This window comes from Salvelinus fontinalis, chromosome 34 (assembly GCF_029448725.1).
Source record: "Salvelinus fontinalis isolate EN_2023a chromosome 34, ASM2944872v1, whole genome shotgun sequence".
NCBI lineage: Eukaryota > Metazoa > Chordata > Actinopteri > Salmoniformes > Salmonidae > Salvelinus > Salvelinus fontinalis.
This window is the reverse complement of record NC_074698.1, coordinates 23,397,804-23,418,412: the sequence shown is the minus strand read 5'-3', so window position 1 is coordinate 23,418,412 and position 20,609 is coordinate 23,397,804. Positions and strand designations below refer to the sequence as shown.

The 20,609-nt window shown below is 42.2% G+C and overlaps 2 protein-coding genes across 4 annotated transcripts; one reads left to right on the top strand and one right to left on the bottom strand.

Annotated features, from left to right (window-relative positions):
- Positions 1–124: 124 nt before the first annotated feature.
- LOC129833526 (dnaJ homolog subfamily B member 1-like) lies at positions 125–10,621 on the bottom strand. The gene is made up of 3 exons (XM_055898182.1): positions 10,040–10,621; positions 8,839–9,446; positions 125–5,297 (listed from the first exon to the last, which is right to left on the bottom strand). The coding sequence occupies exons 1-3, from the start codon at positions 10,248–10,250 to the stop codon at positions 5,067–5,069; spliced, it is 1,050 nt and encodes a 349-aa protein (XP_055754157.1). The 5' UTR covers positions 10,251–10,621; the 3' UTR covers positions 125–5,066.
- On the top strand, positions 5,253–20,409 carry LOC129833527 (very-long-chain enoyl-CoA reductase-like). Of its 3 annotated transcripts, none has more exons than XM_055898185.1 (12): positions 5,253–5,690; positions 12,998–13,375; positions 14,248–14,299; positions 15,588–15,632; positions 15,793–15,896; positions 16,812–16,927; positions 17,203–17,308; positions 17,535–17,607; positions 18,437–18,480; positions 18,881–18,938; positions 19,440–19,528; positions 19,952–20,409. In XM_055898185.1, the coding sequence occupies exons 2-12, from the start codon at positions 13,214–13,216 to the stop codon at positions 20,123–20,125; spliced, it is 1,023 nt and encodes a 340-aa protein (XP_055754160.1). In that variant the 5' UTR covers positions 5,253–5,690; positions 12,998–13,213; the 3' UTR covers positions 20,126–20,409. The 3 variants fall into 3 exon arrangements, with proteins under 3 accessions (XP_055754160.1, XP_055754161.1, XP_055754159.1); XM_055898186.1 differs by lacking the exon at positions 5,253–5,690 and adding an exon at positions 11,303–12,872; XM_055898184.1 differs by lacking the exon at positions 5,253–5,690 and having other exon boundaries at positions 11,303–13,375.
- Positions 20,410–20,609: the final 200 nt, after the last annotated feature.

Below are 20,609 nucleotides of genomic sequence, written 5' to 3'. Positions count from 1 at the left end.
ATACCGAGTCAGTGTGCAGGAAAGCAAAAAGTAGCCGGTTCGCGCCCCACGTGGGGCAGAACTAAATCCACTCGGTTACTTTAAAAGTTTGACATGGGCCTAAATAAGACAGAACTACTGTACATCATTTTGTACAATTTTATTTGATATTTACAAGTTTAGCCAGTCTTTGCAACAACTAAAATACCACAAAATGCCTAGGGGACCTCATTTGTTCAAAGGATAGGACAAATAACATAAAAATGTTCAGTTTCATACAAATGAAAAGCAGATTGCTAACACCTATTTGTCAAATAAAATTCTGGGTGCATAATAATAATACAGAATGTCTGCAAATTTTATAAAAACTATTTAAACTTTTCCATCAAAGGAAAACATTTGCAAATAAAGCAAATATTTTTTTACAAAAAAGTTAAACCGAGATTACACATCTCTACATTCATGTTAAACCACATGTATCTGTTAAAATTAAATAAGAGTGGAACTCCACTTGGAGTGGAATGATAAATGGGTAAGTGTTGACTGATCATTACAACCTCAATGACAAATCAATCAAATTCATTACATTTTGCAACAGAAACCGTTTAGCGTTTGAGAACCAAACAGCACGAAACGGTGCGGAACCTACCTGAATTTGTCCAATAAAAACAATGTTACAAAACATTTTCCGTTTGGCGTAAACGTTTTGCAACAGAATCAGCGTAATGAATGCACCCCAGGTTAAAATATATATTTCAAGTACTTGAAAATGTAACATTATTCAAATAATTCAGACATATTTTAACAATACAACTGACTCACTACTTTGCTATTTTACAGTTTGTCAACTGTCATTTTTGGAATGATTTTATTTACCACAGATGCTTAGGCTTGCTTTATCTCAAACAATGTGCTTCAAAAATCAGTTCACTACATACTGTAGGCTGTGTTCACACAGGCAGCTCAATTCTGATCTTTTTTCCACTAATTTGGTGTTTTGACCAATCACAGATGTTTTCGCAGCAGATTTTTTTCAGAGCTGATCTGATTGGTCAAAATACAATTTAGTGTGGAAAAAAGCTCAGAATTGGGGCCCGTCTAAAAGCAGCCATATTAGACAAGTCATTGTTTGCTCTGCAGTGTGTAAGAAGTACAGGATATGACAAAATAAAAAGGATTAAGATTATCCTAACAGAAATGGTTTGCATAGAGGTTCCGAAGTAGCAGTAGATATTAGTTTCACAGCTTTAACAGAGTTAAAGAGAGAATTTAAACAGCTAAAATGCACTGCCGTTTTGAACAGCATCTAAAGAGTCACTGCAGAGTAAACACACCTACAAGTTTCACTGGAGAATGGGCATACAAGTTCATCATACTTACAACAATAGTGATCCTCAAGCTAAATGTAAGGGGTCCTACAGAGGTCAAAACACATCACACCATCTTCTTATAGTATTTCACAATAAGATGGTGCACGTTTGTCTATACACACACACACACAAACAAGGTCAATCTCACATGCGTGACATGACATTTGGCACAAAATAGATAACGTGCCCTTGAATAACTAAAATCTATACAACTGGAGAAGCTACACTACATGGCCAAAAGTATGTGGACATCTGCTTGATGAACATCTTATTCCAAAATCATGGGCATTAATATGGACTTAGTCCCTCCCTTTGCTGCTATAACTGCCTCCACTCTTCTGGGAAGGCTTTCCACCAGATGTTGGAACATTGGAAGCAAGTCCCCGCAGCATTCAGCCACAAGAGCATTAGTGAGGTCGGCCACCGATGTTGGGCGATTAGACCTGGGTCGGTGTGCCAATTCATACCAAAGGTGTTCAATAGAGTTCAGGACAGAGCTCTATGCAGGCCACAAGTTCTTCCACACTGATCTCAACAAACCATTTCTGTATGGATCTTGCTTTGTGCACTGGGGCATTGTCACGCTGGAACAGGAAAGGGCCTTGCCCAAACTGTTGCCACAAAGTTGAAAGCACAGAATCGTCTAGAATGTCATTGTCTGCTGTAGCAATAAGATTTCCCTTCACTGGTACTAAGGGGCCTAGCCCGAACCATGAAAAACAGCCCCAGACCATTATTCCTCCTCCACCAAAGTTTACAGTTGGCACTATGCAGTCGGGCAGGTAGCATTCTCTTGGCATCCACCAAACCCAGATTGTCCATCGGACTGCCAGGTGAATCGTGTTTCATCACTCCAGAGAACGTGTTTCCACTGCTCCAGAGTCCAATGGCGGTGAGCTTTACACCACTCCAGTCGATGCTTGGCATTGCGCATGGTGATCTTGTGTGGCTGCTCGGCCATGGAAACCCATTTCATGAAGCTCTTGATGAACAGTTATTGTACTGACTTTGCTTCCAGAGGCCGTTTGAAACTCGGTAGTGAGTGTTGCAACCAAGGACAGACGATTTGTACCTGCTTCAGTGGCCCTGTTCTGTGAGCTTGTGTGGCCTACCACTTAAGGGCTGAGCTGTTGTTTCTCCTAGATGTTTCCACTTTACAATAACAGCACTTACAGTTGACTGGGGCAGCTCTAGCAGGGCAGAAATTTGACGAACTGACTTGTTGGAAAGTTGGCATCCTATGACGGTGCCACATTGAAAGTCACTGAGCTCTTCAGTAAGGCCATTTAGACTGCATAGCTGTGTGCTCGATTTTATACACCTGTCAGCAATGAGTGGGGCTGAAATAGCCAAATCCACTCATTTGAAGGGTTGTCCACTCACTTTTGGACATGTAGTGTATCAAGTATGTGGAATCTGTAGGGAGTTGCTTGGAGTGAATTCCTAAAAATGTTTATTCATACCTCATTCTCTGGGTTAGTTTGAACATGATTTGCAAGTTTTGCCCCTCCCATTTAAGCTGAAAGAATTTTCTGAATTCTATTTGCTCTAGTTCCCCAACATAATTCAGTTTCAGAATCTCTCGCATTCCTCACTGCAAAATAATACCGGTAACACCAGATATATTCAGACCCCTGGACTTTGTCCAAATTTTGTTACGTTAGTCTTATTCTAAAATGGGTTAAATAAAAAATCCTCAGCTATTTACACACAATACCCCATAATGACAAAGCAAAAACAGTTATAAAAAAAAAAAAGAAAAAAAAGAAATGTTACCAAATGTATTGAACCTAGAAATACCTTATACGTATTTAGACCCTTTTATGAGACTCCAAATTGAGCTCAGGTGCATCTTGTTTCCATTTATCATTCTTGAGATGTTTCTACAACTTGGAAGTCCACCTGTGGTAAATTCAATTGATTAGATTTGGAAAGACACATAACTATCTATACAAAGGTTGCACAGTTGGCAGTGCATGTCACAGCAAAAACCAAGCCATGAGGTTGAAGGAATTGTCTGTAGAGCTCCGAGACAGGATTGTGTCAAGGCACAGATCTGGGGAAGGGTACCAAAAAGGGTCCCCAAGAACACAGTGCCCTCCATCATTCTTAAATGGAAGAAGTTTGGAACCACCGAGACTCTTCCTAAGTGGAGATGGAAGAACCTTCCAGAAGGACAACCATCCCTGCAGCACTCCACCAAATCAGGCCTTTATGGTAGAGTGGCCAGACGGAAGCCACTCCTCAATAGAAGGCACATGACAGCCCGCTTGGAGTTTGCCAATAGGCACCTAAAGACTCTCAAGACCATGAGAAACAAGATTCTCTGGTCTGATGAAACCAAAATTGAACTCTTTGGCCTGAATGCCAAGCGCCACGTCTGGAGGAAACCTAACACCATCCCTTCGGTGAAGCATGGTGGTGGCAGCATCATCATGCTGTGGGGATGTTTTTCAGCGGCAAGAACTGGGAGACTAGTCAGGATCGAGGCACAGATGAACAGAGCAAAGTACAGAGAGATCCTTGATGAAAACCTGCTCCAGAGTGCTCAGGACCTCAGACTAGGGTGAAGGGGTTGTTGTCCTTCCATCAGGACAACGACCCTAAGCACACAGCCAAGACAACGTAGGAGTGGCTTCGGGACAAGTCTCTGAATGTCCTTGAGTGGCCCAGCCAGAGCCCGGATTTGAACCCGATCAAACATCTCTGGAGAGATCTGAAAATATCTGTGCAGCAACGCTCCCCATCCAACCTGATAGAGCCTGAGAGGATCTGCAGAGAAGAATGGGTGAAACTGCCCAAATACAGGTGTGCCAAGCTTGTAGCATCATACCCAAGAAGACTCAAGGCTGTAGTCACTGCCAAATGTGCTTCAACAAAGTACTGAGTAAAGGGTCACAATACTTATGTAAATGTGATGATTATTATATATATTTTTTTAAATTCTAAAACATTTCTAAAAACCTATTTTTGCTTTGTCATTATGGTGTATTGTGTGTAGATTGATAAGAAAAAAAACTACTTTAATCAATTTTAGAATTAGGCTGTAACAAAATGTGGAAAAAGTCAAGGGGTCTGAATATTTTCAGATGGCACTGTATGCATTGTATTTATAAGTATATCTACATTCAGGTGCGTGTCACTGCTCCTGAGAGATATAGTTGATAAGTTGCCTGCAACAAATATTCTGGAAGCACTATCAAAACAACTGGATACCACACAAATTCCACATCAGTGCTGTTTGCCACAGGCATCTTCAACTCTACCTATCCCTCGGACCTTATAACAACCAGCTCCAGTCATCTCTACAGGGCCAGACCAACCCTTGCCATATGCTCAAACATTATTATCCAATGTCTAGCACTGGGTCCCCCAGAAGTGTCTTTATTTTCCCATCCAATGGGAAATGGAATACTGTCAATAGGACATGTAGGTAATAAAATCTAAATGTTTTAATAATATTAAACAGGAAAAAATTATGAACCAAACAGAACAGCTAACATCAGAACAGAGACCAACATGTTACTCTGTCAATATCTCATGGTGGTTAAATACATAACTGAATTATCATTTGGATCAAAGGTTGAATCAAAATAAACAGGTATAATTCCCAAACAACTATTCTGTTCTTTGGCCTAGGGTAAGGACAACTGTAATGGAGAAAGACGACTGGCTGTCTTCGTGTTTGTTAGGTGTCTTCAAAGGCCACTTAGTCATTCAAGGAGGAAGAATCTGAGTCAGTGCATCGCGGGCACTCTGCCCCAAATTCTCAGGGAATTTCACTACAAACTCAAGCACCATGTCCCCCCTCTTCTCTGGGCACTTGGACAGGGGTAGTCCCTCTCCCACAATACGCTTCTTCATCCCAGGTTTGACCACGTCTCTGGAGGTCACAGTCACAGTCCTGCCGTCCAGAGTGGGAGCGCTGACCGTGCATCCACACAGTGCCTGATGGGAGAGAGAAATACAGATTGTCACAATTAGGTGTGTTATATTTTTAGTTAAAGAGTACAAGGCCATGGAGTTGGGCTGGGCAATATAGCGAACTAATTAGAAATTATGTTTTAGCGCGATGTTCCAAATGCCTGTATGGTAAGATTTTTGTTTTTATGAGCGTTTATGTCCGCTTGTTCTCATGACGTTGTCTTTTCGGTCTCGACTCCTTCGCACCGTCTGTGCTGTGTGCACCTACCCCCTCTCTCACACACCCCTTACAACAACAAAGACGAAAGATCACTTCTTCCTCTGACAACAAGCAGTTTCAACTCGATATTTGGATTTTTTGGTTTGGTCGAACAGAATGGGTGAGATGGACCGTGAGACACATTGGGACATTTTATCGTAAGAGAACTTAACTTTTCTAACGATACCCTTTTTATGTCTCAATTCCCAAAATGTATCACAGAGCAGGCCCTTCTAAAACGGGACATGATTGTGGGAAATGTATGCTCAGTTTGGTGCTAGCGGTGCATTTTAGCCACGGACTGCGCTAGCTGTCTAGTCGGTGTTTTATAAACGTTTTGTAGGCTAAGAATGGGCTTCACATTTGCATTGTCAAATTCATGAAAACGCAGTCATATCATATATTAAAATGTATATGTTTCCATGTGAATTAACTTACCATATCATATGCCAGTTTAACGTATTTGACGGCCAAAAAGAAGCACACAGCCGAAAAGTTACCACCGTTTCGTTAGAACTACACACATGAACTACATCTCCCACCAGCTATACATCTCCCTTTCGACACCTTGCCGGTCTACAAACAAACTTATAATTTTCAAAAAGTAGGCCTACTGGCTGGCCATGTTCAGTAAAAAAAAAATTAACAGCGCAATTAAATATAAAATATCAAACAGCCTGTAACTAACAGGTTTTTACTGTCCTGTGAGTCAACTCGAGCAGGCATGCTAACAATGCTGCAGGAGTTATAGTTCAAATGAGACTTCTCTAACTTTCGGCTATGCATCTTATTTCTTGAGTGAGATAAAAGGCATCGGGTATGAGTAAATCAATACACGAATATAATGATATATACTACAATTCAAAAGTTCGGGGTTACTTAGAAATGTCCTTGTTTTTGAAAGAAAAGCTATTTTTTTGTCCATTAAAATAACATCAAATTGATCAGAAATACAGTGTAGACATTGTTTATGTTGTAAATGACTATTGTAGTTGGAAACGGCCTATTTTTGGGGGGAATATCCACATAAGCGCACAGAGGCCCATTATCAGCCACCATCACTCCTGTGTTCCAATAGCACGTTATGTTAGCTAATCCAAGTTCATAATTTTAAAAGGTTAATTTATCATTAGACAACCCTTTTGGTGTGTGTACGCCTCACAAGTCCTCAACTGGCAGCTTCATTAAATAGTACCCACAAAACACCAGTCTCAACATCAACAGTGAAGAGGCGACTCCGTGATGCTGGCCTTCTAGGCAGAGTTTCTCTATCCAGTGTGTGTTCTTTTGCCCATCTTAATATTATATTTTTTATTATACAGTCTGAGAATGGCCTTTTCTTTGCAACTCTGCCTAGAAGGCCAGCATCCCAGTCACCTCTTCACTGTTGACGTTGGGACTGGTGTTTTGTGGTTACTATTTAATGAAGCTGCCAGTTGAAGACTTGTGAGGCATCTGTTTCTCAAACTAGACACTAATGTACTTGTCCTCTTGCTCAGTTGTGCACCGGGGCCTATTCTGGTTAGAGCCAGTTTACGCTGTTCTGTGAAGGGAGTAGTACACACAGCGTTGTACAAGATCTTCAATTTCTTGGCAATTTCTCACATGGAATAGCCTTCATTTCTTAGAACAAGAATAGACTAAAGAGTTTCAGAAGAAAGTTCTTTGTTTCTGGCCATTTTGAGCCCGTAATCGAACACACAAATGCTGATGCTCTAGATCCTCAACTAGGCTAAAGAAGGCCAATTGTATTGCTTCTTTAAATCAGAACAACAGTTTTCAGCTGTGCTAACATAACTGCAAAAGGGTTTACTAATGATAAATTAGCCTTTTAAAATGATAAACTTGGATTAGCTAACACAACATGCCATTGGAACACAGGAGTAATAGTTGCTGATAATGGGCCTCTGTACACCTATGTAGATATTCCATTAAAAATCAGCCATTTGCCAGCTACAATAGTCATTTATAACATTAATGTCTACACTATATTTCTCATCAATTTGATGTTTTTTTAATGGACCAAATTGTTGAATTTTCTTTCAAAAACAAAGAAATTTCTAAGTGACCCCAAACTTTTGAACGGTAGTGTATATTGTAAAAACAACTAGCTCGAGCCGTCTGAGCGGTCAGCTATGAACGCCCTTACCCGCTAGTATATAATGCTGATAATTGGTTCTGACTCGCTACAGGCTGTCCAGCAAGAACAGTACGAATGCTTCTTAGTCTACGACTTTTATCTTCACCACCACACACTATAGTATTCACACACAGAAATCTTCAGTTTACAGATGCATTGTACCCACAATTTTACTAAAATAAACACACATAACTTGGTTGGCAGCCAAACTTGCGTCTTCATCTGCCGACAACGATAGCCACTCTGACCTGGGTTGGGTCAGAGTCCAAATATGCATTTGGGCACTCTAATTGGTGTAAACAAAGAGGCTGTGACAGACAGCTGAGAAGGGGAGAAATCACCCTAATAGGACTGTGGGGAGTCAGACATGGCCTGTTTTCTCTCTCTCACACACAACCTTGTTATCATAAATGTGATTATATAAGCTTGAAGCCCATTCAAAAACACAGTACGGGACTTGCAACAGGAGGTAGTAAATACTAGTACTTTCATACCGTATTGGCAACTTGTTCTCATTCTGATAAATAAGCATCTTCTTATCCATGTAGGTAGGCCACAAAGTGGACAGGCTAGCATTTTGTTCAAACAGTTGGCGACTGACAGGAGGGTGTGTTCATAACAGTTAAACTGTTCGAACTTGTTAGCAAGCAAATAGATCCAAGATGGCTAGACTTCAAATATAAAGATTAGTTAACTACTCTATATTAGCGGATGTGTTCTGGTTACATTTTTTACAGAAAGGGCATTTTCAAACAGAGACTTAAAAGCCAGATCAGTGATCATTGCAAAAAAGCAAGTTAAACTGCTATAATATAATTATTAGTGGGTTGTGGAAGGCTTACATTTAGCCTTGGTATAATTTTACAAGCTATGAATTCATTAGATTATTCCTGACTGTTTAAAATGTTTGAAATGCAGTGTACTGACCTTTAAATGGTGCAACAAAGCTTATTTAGAGAAAAATATATTTTTTATATATATTGTGAATCACCCATAAGTTACAAAACAAATCGACATATGATTTTTAGGTCATTTCACCCAACCCTACCTGAGAGCAGCAGAGAAATATCCTTACCATGATTACAGAGAATACAAGTGAAAGAGTTTAGTGGGTTACGTTTATGACTGACACAATGTTTAAGAAATCACAAAGACCAAGCACTCACATCTCTGAGGGACACTCTAGCAGGGTAGATGATATCGGAGCCATCCCGGCGGAACACAGGATGGGGTTTGTCTTTGACCACAAACACCACGTCAGCAGGAATGTTAGTGGGCATCTCATCTCCCTCCCTGGGGAAGGTGATCTTGGTCCCTTCCTTCCAGCCTCGCTTGATGTCCACTGTCAGGATCTTGTCCTCACTGCGCATGCTGCAGCCGTCCGGGTTCAGCCGCTTCCTGGAGATCTTCATCTTCTTGGTGCAGCCGGAGAACACCTCCTCCAGGCTCACCTTCAGCTCGTGCACCACCGGAGAATCTTTCTTTTTCTCACGGCCCCCGTGGGGACCCCCTGGTCGGGATTTGAAGGACCTCTGGTGTTGGTGGAACCCTCCCATTCCACCCGGCATACCCCCCATCCCTCCCATACCAAATGCAGCAAAGGGGTCATCAGTGTCCATGTCATCGTCCCCGTTGCGTGCGAAGAACTGGTCGAATGGGCTGCGGCCACCAAAAAACTCTGTAAACATGGCATGAGGATCTCCATGGAAGGTGTAGTTGTAGTTGTTGGGGCCATTGGGACCACCACCCCCGCCGGCTGTGTGCCCCTTCAGGCCTGTAAGAGTGAACACAACATCAAAATTGCTATTTTAGAACACAAGAACAAACATCAAAATGTTTATTTTAAATCCCTTTGAATCACAACACACTTTCAACACTTCCAGACATACCATCTCTCTAAATAAATAATGCTAAAGCAAGTTACATTTCCACCTGTGTCTTCAGGGGTCACTGTGACAGAGCAGTGTTTCTGAAAAGGTGTTCTGCAATGTGTCACAGACCATGAGCGGACGTGACAGAAGGAAGGAATTAACGTTGTGATGTGAACTAACTAGCCCCACTGACAGTTTGAACTCAGAATAAGCAGGAAAGTTCCAGCAAGTTCTCGAAAGAATTGTAGTGACTGTTTCCGGCGCTCAGTTCCTTCCAATGTAATAACTACAATAGTTTCTAGGGCTACACTCAAAGAAAAACACAAACAGTAACATTTAAATAATAACGTTAGCTAGAAGTTGTCAAAAACAACGGCCACGGCTGATACAGCTAGTAACGTTACATTGTTGGCAAACCTGACAACATCAATTGCACAAGACAGTTTAGGTTACAATGGTGCACCACACTGTGTGGAACCAAAAGTTGATGCGTTACCTTCTTCTCCATAGCGGTCATATATATCCTTTTTCTTTGCGTCGCTGAGGACATCATAGGCCTCGGCGATCTCTTTGAATTTATCCTCAGCTCCAGTGGACTTGTTTTTATCAGGGTGATATCGCAGGGCCTGCTTTCGATACGCCTTCTTTATCTCGTCCTCAGAGGCGCCTTTCTGTATACCCAACACTTTATAATAGTCCTTACCCATTACAAGTATCTGTCAAGTAACGCTTGATATTCAAAAAAACATCGTCAATAATCTTATATCAAAGGCTGTCAACCAACCACACTGAAATTTAGTGTTTGAAGCTGGCTAGCTACTTAACCAGTTGACAGCTGCAAGCTAGTTACAAATCCGACCCTCCACGATTTTTTTGACCTATTAAACTATGGAGTTACATAAATATATCCAACTCTCTTCTGAATAAACCAATGTATGAGCCGAGATATCGTGGCTACTCAAAATACGCTTTTCACCATGTCGCTAGCTAGCCACCATGTAAGAAACTTCCAGAACTACTGGTGCTGATACTGCTGTGACTATCGCATTTCCACATTGACTGAAATCTCCGCCCCTTTCTACGTCATGCTTTCAAAATGGTCTGTGCTTTCAAGATCTTTGGGACGTCCCTATCCCATGGAAGTTGAAATGTATGAATGATTAAAAATCGGGTTAGGGTAGCCTCGTCGAGAACCAGGCGTGACAACGGGTTATGCTTGGCGTTAGGGTAGGGACGTCCCAGGGATTCCGAATATCACTAACCTTGTCAAAATCAAGAACTACGATTTACGCCCCACTCCCTGGCAGTAGTTGCTTGCACATATAAGAAGGGATAAACTGCATGTTCAGGGATGGACAACTAGCGGCCCAACCAAATTTTGCTTAGTGCCCCCAAAAGGGTCACCCCATACAGAACCAATCAGTCGATATAATCGAGAACAATCATCAGAAATCACGCGATATGAATCGAACAGTAGGGCGCCGCCTGACCAACTGATTGCAATTGTATCGGGTAAAAGGGTAGGGCCGACTCTGACTGCATGTGTGGGTTACGATGTAGGTACATAGACCCGCGAGCCACTGTAGACCCTCATGATGAGTTCATTTTTTTTTTTTTGTGGCCCCCACCCCAATTAAAGTTGCCCAGCACTGATGTAGATAATAATTTCATCACATTGTGGGTATCTGTGGCAAAGCTTTATAAATTATTTCATTAGCTAAAATAAAATGAATGCATATTGTGACAAGACTATTGATATGTTGCATATCAAATGGCCACACGGTAGAATAATATAATAGTGTTACTCTTGCATTGCCTAATTACATATCTTACATATCCTACATATCTTTCATGATATGGAAAGATATTGGCTTTAAAATGACTACATGTCAGGGCTTCTGGAAAATAAAGAAGAAATAACTTGCAAAGTAAAGTGATAATAACGCTGACTACCACAGAGGGGCAGCATTGCAGCTTCTTAAATCACGGAAACTGTAACATTATTCTCATGCTTCACTTGAGAGCCCCATAGCATGATAACCTGATATGCTCCAGTATCAGTTTGGATTCCAGGCTAATAATACGAGCCCACCGTACCATAACATCTGTTGCTAATCACAACGTCCAAAAAAACAAACTTGAACATGATGTTAAATTGAGATTATGAGAGAGCCATTTGTTTAAATCAATTGAATTTGCTGGCTGCAAGATGATAGGACAGCTTTTCCAACTCCTGTCCAGGTTTTCTAACTCCTGTCCACTCCAACACAGAGACTGATTTTCTGCACATAATCAACAAAATCAGCAGCCCCCTTTGAACAAATCCTTGTTAACATGACAGCAGATTTTTATTTAACCTTTATTTAACTAAGCAAGTCAGTTAAGAACAAATTCTTATTTACAATGACAGCCTACCCCGGCCAAACCCTAACCCGGATGACGCTGGGCCAATTGTGTGCCACCCTATGGGACTCCCAATCACGGCCGGTTGTGATACAGCTTGAAATCGAACCAGGGTCTGTAGTGATGCCTCTAGCACTGAGATGCCGTGCCTTAGACCACTGAGCTACTCAGCTAATATATTACAACATCTTAGATCAGAAAAGCTTACTGTGTTCTTGTACCACTTTGTGCTCCTGTCTGATGTATGTTGCTCGGTGGCCCAACCTGATTGTAAATATAGAATACAGATCTGCTGCCTGTGTGTGTTGAGATGCTCCTTTTAGTCAAATCTGAAGGACATGATCCCTGTCTGAAGGATATCTTGGGCAACATCTCCAAGCCCCCCAACTGACAGCCAGCACCTTACAGCTCTGAGAGCACTACAGCTGACAGCTCTCACTCCATTGGAGAATGATAGGACAGTATTAGGCCTTAATGTTTGTTCATGGTATTGGGAGAATACACACACTCTAAAATAAACATGTGCTTGTTTTGGTTTTTGTTCGTTCTCGAGGTCAGAGTGGTAGAAAAAAAATGGCACAGGTGGCCTGGGGGAGGGGTAAGTGTCGGTATGCAGAGGCCTGGCTGTCCACATGGATAAGTCCTATAGGGGGGTCAGTGTGAGACAGTGTGACTGAGTGAGGAGCAGAGCTCAGCAGAGATGTGTCTCTTCTGAGAGCAGAGAGGGATCTGTTTCTGAGTAGGGTTGTGTGTGGCTGACCAAGGTTACTGAGCTACTGCAGAAGAGAGCAGAGCAAATCGGGCTTCTTATATTTAGCCTTGCGACGTGCACGCTACGGATTATGTCTTGGGCGTCTCGGGTTTCGCCTTCAGTACGTTTGTGGGTGTGGAGGGGGTCCGGTAACTAGTGGAAGGCCTCTCTTCAGGTGAGGAGGTGGTGGGTTACTGACGTTTAACCCCCTCTCATTCTATGAACGTCTCACAGGCAACCTCTCTCTCTCTCTCTCCCACCCTCTTGCTTTCTTTACCTCTTTCTCACACCCTCACACAGGAAAAGGCTGTTTACGGTGACATAGTCGTTTCCCATTCTGGAAGGCTATTTGGAGGGTACAGATAGTAAGAAAAACCGTCGCAGAGGACATAGCAGTGTTAGACTACAGCTTCTAATCTGATACAAGTAAGAGACCACTAACTAGGTTTTTGCAAACCATTGGAGGGACCTCATTTTAGTGCGGAGGCACATTGAGGTCGTAGTTCAAAAGGAGTCATGGATACACTGGCTTTAGAGGCGAAGGCAACTGGGCAAGAAAAGAAAAGTTCAGCCCCAAGACCAAGACCTAAACCACCCAAAAAGGCCAAAAGGATTGTTTACTTTGAGGTAGAAATCGTGGATGCCAAGACAAAGGAGAAGCTACTACTCTTGGACAAAGTGAGTGTGTGTGTGTGTGTGTGTGTGTGTGTGTGTGTGTGTGTGTGTGTGTGTGTGTGTGTGTGTGTGTGTGTGTGTGTGTGTGTGTGTGTGTGTGTGTGTGTGTGTGTGTGTGTGTGTGTGTGTGTGGGTGGCTGGCTGGCTGGCTGTGTCACTGTGTCTCATCAGTCACTGTGCACGTTCAATATTGTATTTGATACTGTAAACTGAGCAAAATTACATTTAAAAGTTTTAAATAATCAGTTGAGGTCTAATTACAGTCCTAATAAAAGCCATGATACTGTCTGAAGTCAGAAGACACTTGTTAGCTTTAGCTCAAGAAGTTACAGAGTCATCCCTTTGAACGGACAGCCGGCTAATTTACAGTTCACAGACACTATGGCTGATTCTACAAAGGTTGTGTTGCAGTTAGGAGGTGAAAATTCCCCCTGATCTTATAGGAATCTTCTGGGCGAGTTATGAGTTATGTGTCAGCTCAGTGTCCTGAAGCCAGTGGGTGTCTTGAAGCCAACATCAAGCACCATGTGTTTAGTGGCTTTTATGAATGTGAACATTTGTGTTGCAATGATAATTAATTACAGTTGAAATGCTGCATCATAGTCTCACAATTTCTTCAAGATATTTATTATGAGAACAGATATAGTTTCCTGTAACTGTAGGCTTCTTTAATTTGCCTTGGCTGTCTTAGCAGTGGGAATAAATATGTTCGTGTTATAACATATGTACAGTATGTGGTATGGTACTAATTTCACAACTTGAAAACAAATATCAAACTTTAGTCAATAAATCTATCTGGGATACATTTATTAGACCCATGGCAGTAACACTAGCAGTATGTTTGCCTATGGATGATTGATTGTCTTTCTGAACAGGTTGAGCCAACTTCTACTATTTTGGATATTAAGGCTTTGTTCCACAAATCAAGTGAGTATATGACAAAGTCCAGTTAAAATGTAGTCATTTAGCGGACGCTCTTATCCAGATCAACTTTCAGTCAGTGATGTAACAACATGAAATGTAAAACATTTTTGTAATATGATCTACTCTACACCAGGGATGGGCAACTTTGATGGGGGTGGGGGCCACAAAAAATCTGAACTCATCAAGAGGGGTCGCAGTTGCTCTTGACAGCGGAGAGAAAATATTAAAGTTTTAGAGTTAATTTTTGCAATTCTACACATTTTAACATGGGGCGTAACAGAAATGTTGCAGTTTTAAAGCAAGTTCGCTGATATTATACACATTTTTCCATGTGGCGGTGAGAAGATTTTGCAATTGTATAATTCATTACATGCATTTCTACTCATTTTGTCATGGGGCAGAGAGGAAAATTGTTCTGAGGGCCTTCAAAAGGGGGGGACAGTTGCCCATCCCTGCTCTGCACTCTTAGAACAAACGGTGCTTTCTAGAACCTAAAAGGGTTATTCGGCCGTACCCATAGGAGAACCCTTTGAAGAACCCTGGTTAGTTCCAGGTAGAACAATTTTGGTTCCAAGTAGAACCATTTCGGTTCCATGTAGAACCCTTTCCACAGAGGGTTCTACATGGATGAAACCCAAAAGGTTTCTCCTATGGGGACAGCCGAAGAACCCTTCTGGAATGCTTTTTTCTAAGAGTGTAGATATGTATGATCCATATTTATTTTTTCTTTTATTTTTATTTTACCGTTATTTTACCAGGTAAGTTGACTGAGAACACGTTCTCATTTGCAGCAACGACCTGGGGAATAGTTACAGGGGAGAGGAGGGGGATGAAAGAGCCAATTGTAAACTGGGGATTATTAGGTGACCATGATGGTTTGAGGGCCAGATGGGAATTTAGCCAGGACACCGGGGTTAACACCCCTACTCTTACGATAAGTGCCATGGGATCTTTAATGACCTCAGAGAGTCAGGACACCCGTTTAACGTCCCATCCGAAAGACGGCACCCTACACAGGGCAGTGTCCCCAATCACTGCCCTGGGGCATTGGGATATTTTTTTTTTAGACCAGAGGAAAGAGTGCCTCCTACTGGCCCTCCAACACCACTTCCAGCAGCATCTGGTCTCCCATCCAGGGACTGACCAGGACCATATATACAATATGTCATGATAATTATGAGGTTAGTCTCGCAATGCCATCTTTCCAAGTCTCGTTAATCATTCAGCTACTGGAAGGAAGCCTTGAAATGGAGGCTATTATAAGCTTAATGAACTTCTGTCTTCTTGTCAGATCCCCAGTGGTACCCAGCCAGACAGTCCTTACGCCTGGATCCTAGTAAGCCCCACACCTCCCATGCATGATGCCTCAACTACCTACACAGACTCAAATGAGTGCTAGAAATTGCTATACCAAACCGTATAAAGGTCTTATCTTCTGTGAAATGGTCCACAATGTCATGGCTGACTACAGCATTGTGCTCTGTCTTGCTCCACAGAGGGTAAGTGTCTGAAGGATGAAGACGTCTTGCAGACACTTCCTGTTGGAACCACGGCCAGCTTCTACTTCTCTGACCTGGGGGCCCAGATCGCCTGGGGCACTGTAAGCACATGCAAACACACACACACACACACACGTGTTAATGCACGCACGCACATATGCATGCCCACAAACACACACACTCAATCACCCACAAGTGCACACACACACGAATGCACTCATGCGCACAATCACACACACACACAAACGCGCGCACACACCACACACACACATTATACTGCATATCTTGACATGTCTATACTGCATTTAAATATACACAGCCACACTCCCTCAATTAATCAACTATAGCCTTGCATATAAATATACACCCACACTGACAGATAGATTCACTGTCCTCTGGTTCGGTTTTCTATCACCTCCTAGCTCCTGTATCCTCTGTCCTAGGACACATAATCTCATGGCCCTATTTCCCCCACAGGTGTTTATCCACCTGACCTCCTTTTCACCCTCCATTGCCACAGCCTCCTCAACCATTCTCCACAACCATCCACATGCTTTAACCACGCTCCATATCCTCAATCCTCTCACCCCTCATCCACCTGTCTCTGAACCCCCAGTGGAATAGGGTGATGCCAGTGTTGGGGGGTAGCGGGGTCCAGTGTACTCCTTGCAGCCTGAGATCAACAGTAGCGATCAGTCACTCGTGCTGGGCCTGGACCCATGCCAGAGGTGTTGATTCAGAGATCTGTTTCATCACAAACTGACTGTCAGCTAAGCTGCCATATCTCTAGGGGAATGCTTGTGTTACATGCTCACTTGTTTTCTCTAATGCTCAATTACAAATCATCTACTTTCCCTCCTCCCTTGGCACTCCGGTAGATCTGAAATGATCGGATAGGTAAAAGCAATATAATAAAACTTCCATCCAGTCAATCAGAACGCAATATGAAGCTAGTACAACCTACCGATCCAATCAGCACCTACATGTCTCACCTTTATGTCTTCCCCCCTTCTCAGGTCTTCCTATCAGAGTGTTACGGACCCCTGCTCATCTACTTGATGTTCTACTTCCGCCTGCCTTTCATCTATGCCCCAAAGTATGACTTTAGCAGCAGCAAGCACTGGGTTGTACAGTGAGTGTCAAATTACTGCATTTTCAAGGATCTATTCTATCTCTGTCACTGTACCTCACACTCTCCAAGTGATGATTACAGTGACATAATTAGGTCTGGTTGACCGGTGATGGTGTTGACAGTGAAGATAATGTGTGTGCTGCATCAGAGAAGCATGACAGCCATCTCGGACTGTCATAGAGACCAGTGAGTGAATGATGTAGTAATCAAAGCTAAATATGTGATGATAATAAGACGTAATCTATACTATGATCACTTTTCCCCTCCCGCTGCAGTTTGGCCTGCATGTGTCACTCCTTCCACTATGTGAAGAGAATCCTTGAGACGCTGTTCATCCACCGAATCTCCCATGGTACCATGCCACTGAGAAACATCTTCAAGGTGAGAAGATTGAATAAGGGAATCTCCAATCTGATTCTAAAGAGGATCTGTGATCCAGTTTGATCCAATGATATCTTATAATAGCAGTATTTTTTCCCCTTTTATTTAATGGTTTACTTTCATGTGACATCGTTTTTAAACTTATTCTCAGGGGTAAACAGATTTTCTAATTAATGTGTTATTATTCTGATGACTTGTACAAAAACTGGTCTTGCTTCTTTTCCAGAACTGCAGTTATTACTGGTGTTTCGCAGCATGGATGGCCTACTACATCAACCACCCCCTCTATACACCGCCCTGTAAGTCCTGTCTACCCTGAGGTGATGTCACTCACATCTAACCCATCTAATGCACACTCATCTCTACTCTGTCTGCTGGTTGCCAGGATGTTACAGAATACAGATGGTCATCTCTACTATGTCTGCTGGTTGCCAGAATGTTACAGAATGCAGATGGTCATCTCTACTCTGTCTGCTGGTTACCAGGATGTTACAGAATACAGATGGTCATCTCTACTATGTCTGCTGGTTGCCAGAATGTTACAGAATACAGATGGTCATCTCTACTCTGTCTGCTGGTTGCCAGGATGTTACAGAATACAGATGGTCATCTCTACTATGTCTGCTGGTTGCCAGAATGTTACAGAATGCAGATGGTCATCTCTACTCTGTCTGCTGGTTGCCAGGATGTTACAGAATACAGATGGTCATCTCTACTATGTCTGCTGGTTGCCAGAATGTTACAGAATGCAGATGGTCATCTCTACTCTGTCTGCTGGTTACCAGGATGTTACAGAATACAGATGGTCATCTCTACTCTGTCTGCTGGTTACCAGGATGTTACAGAATACAGATGGTCATCTCTACTATGTCTGCTGGTTGCCAGAATGTTACAGAATGCAGATGGTCATCTCTACTCTGCCTGCTGGTTGCCAGGAAGTTACAGAATACAGATGGTCATCTCTACTATGTCTGCTGGTTGCCAGGATGTTACAAAATACAGATGGTCATCTCTACTCTGTCTGCTGGTTGCCAGGATGTTACAGAATGCAGATGGATCTTTCCATAATCCCTAATGACTTTCAATGTCCTTTCCCATGATACATCACACCTGCTTGTGTGTTTACAGACTATGGGCAACAGCAAGTGAAGACAGCACTCATTATATTCTTAGTAAGTATGCTTTAGTTAGTGTAATGAAGAATATATTTTGTTTAATACCTAATGTTGTAATATAATAATTGAGTTGTTTCTTTGTAGTGGAGTTGAGGCTACACAGTAGGCCCATTAGGCACAAATAATAGTCTCACCACCTGACACGTTCAGTCTGGGGACGAGGTTACACAATAATAACGTCATTAACATCAGTGCAATTTAGATCGGAATTCCCAGCAGAGTAACAATAATATCTTAATGGCGTTACTAGAGTTATCACATTGTTATTATGTAAGTATAAGAGCAACTTAATGTAAAGTTTCACCAGGAAATGTCACCAGGTTTTCTTTTGTTTTTGGTTAGAGTTGTGGCATATTGAGCCCTTTGTCATGTTTTTGTGTTTTCCTCATCCTCACAGTTCTGTCAGGTCGGCAACTTCTCCATCAACATCACTCTACGCAACCTCAAATGTCCAGGTGAGCTCCTATAGGCTCTTGCTTATCTTATTCATGGAGTGCAGTCCATTATCAGATATGTACTTTGAAAGTTAGCACACAAGGTTCCTAGGTTCCTTCCTTTCTAGGGAGTTTTTCCTAGCCACTGTGCTTCTGCATTGCTTGCTCTTTGGGGTTTTAGGCTAGGTATTTGTATACTTTGGGGTTTTAGGCTAGGTATTTGTATACTTTGGGGTTTTAGGCTAGCTATTTGTATACTTTGGGGTTTTAGGCTAGGTATTTGTATACTTTGGGGTTTTAGGCTGGGTATTTGTATACTTTGGGGTTTTAGGCTAGGTATTTGTATACTTTGGGGTTTTAGGCTGGGTATTTGTATACTTTGTGACAACTGATGATGTGAAAAGAGCTTTAATAAATACATTTGATTGACTGATTAATTGACGAGCACTGCTTTACAGGAGCCCCCATGTTACCCTTTACATGTTACCCTCTTTTTCTACATTCTTTCTTATATTATCCCAGGTTCGAAGGTCAAGAAGATCCCACACCCAACTAAGAATCCATTCACCTGGATCTTCGCGTTGGTGTCTTGTCCCAACTATACATACGAGGTGAGGCTTTCTAGTAAAGAATGGTGAGTTGATTGAAATATTTGTATTTGCACGTTTTTAAACTGGAAACACTTTGAAATTCAGTGTTTCACTTCCCCTCCTGGGGGTTGGAGATATAGTGATGCTGCCACCTTCTGGCCAATAGGTATCAAAAGATGTAACAGTACTACAGTGATGAGTTGGTGTTTACTGCACACAGGTGGCTGGTGCCACCTTAATTGGGGAGGACATGCTCATAGTAATGGCTGGAACGGAATAAATGGAACGTATCAAACAGATCAACACATGGTTTCCTTGTGTTTGATACCATTCAATTTAGTCCATTCCAGCCATTATTGTAATCCGTCCTCCTCTCACCAGCCTCCTGTGGTACTACATGTATAATATGTAGGAGTGTGTAACAGTGTATCTGGTCCTCTGCAGCTGGGGTCGTGGATGGGCTTCACAGTGATGACCCAGTGCTTGCCGGTGGCTTTCTTCACTATCGTGGGCTTTGTCCTGATGACGGTGTGGGCCAGGGGTAAGCACCGAAACTACCGCAAGGAGTTCCGTGACTACCCCACCCTGCGCTCCCCTATACTGCCCTTCATCCTTTAGTCAGAGAGGGGCTGGTCCCACACATAACTTCACTCCTTTCTGCCCCACTGCAGTATACAGCTGGTGCTTCTGACTGGGTAGGTTGGAAGGAGTCGTTGGAATAGTTCAACTACACTGTGACTGGTTTTGGGGAGTTGAAAACCCCTTTTGATGACTTCAATGCAGATGAGTCTTAATCTGATGTAATGTGTACTACCGGTATCTACTGTACATGTCAATGTGTGGAGGCACAAATGAATGGAAAAAAATACACGTGTTTTACTAAAGTGGTGACTTAACTGTTCTGTTTGGTTTTGTATTATTTGTTGCATGTCATAGCTTGTCGTTTGAGTCAAGATTGAACGTGTCATTGTTTCAAGTCAATTTAATCTAACAGCATTCACACTGTGATGGTTGGGTTTCAGCCAGTAACACTAACCCATTGACATATTCGTCTTACCGCTTATTATATACAAAGAGATAATAAATATCACACTACAAGAGA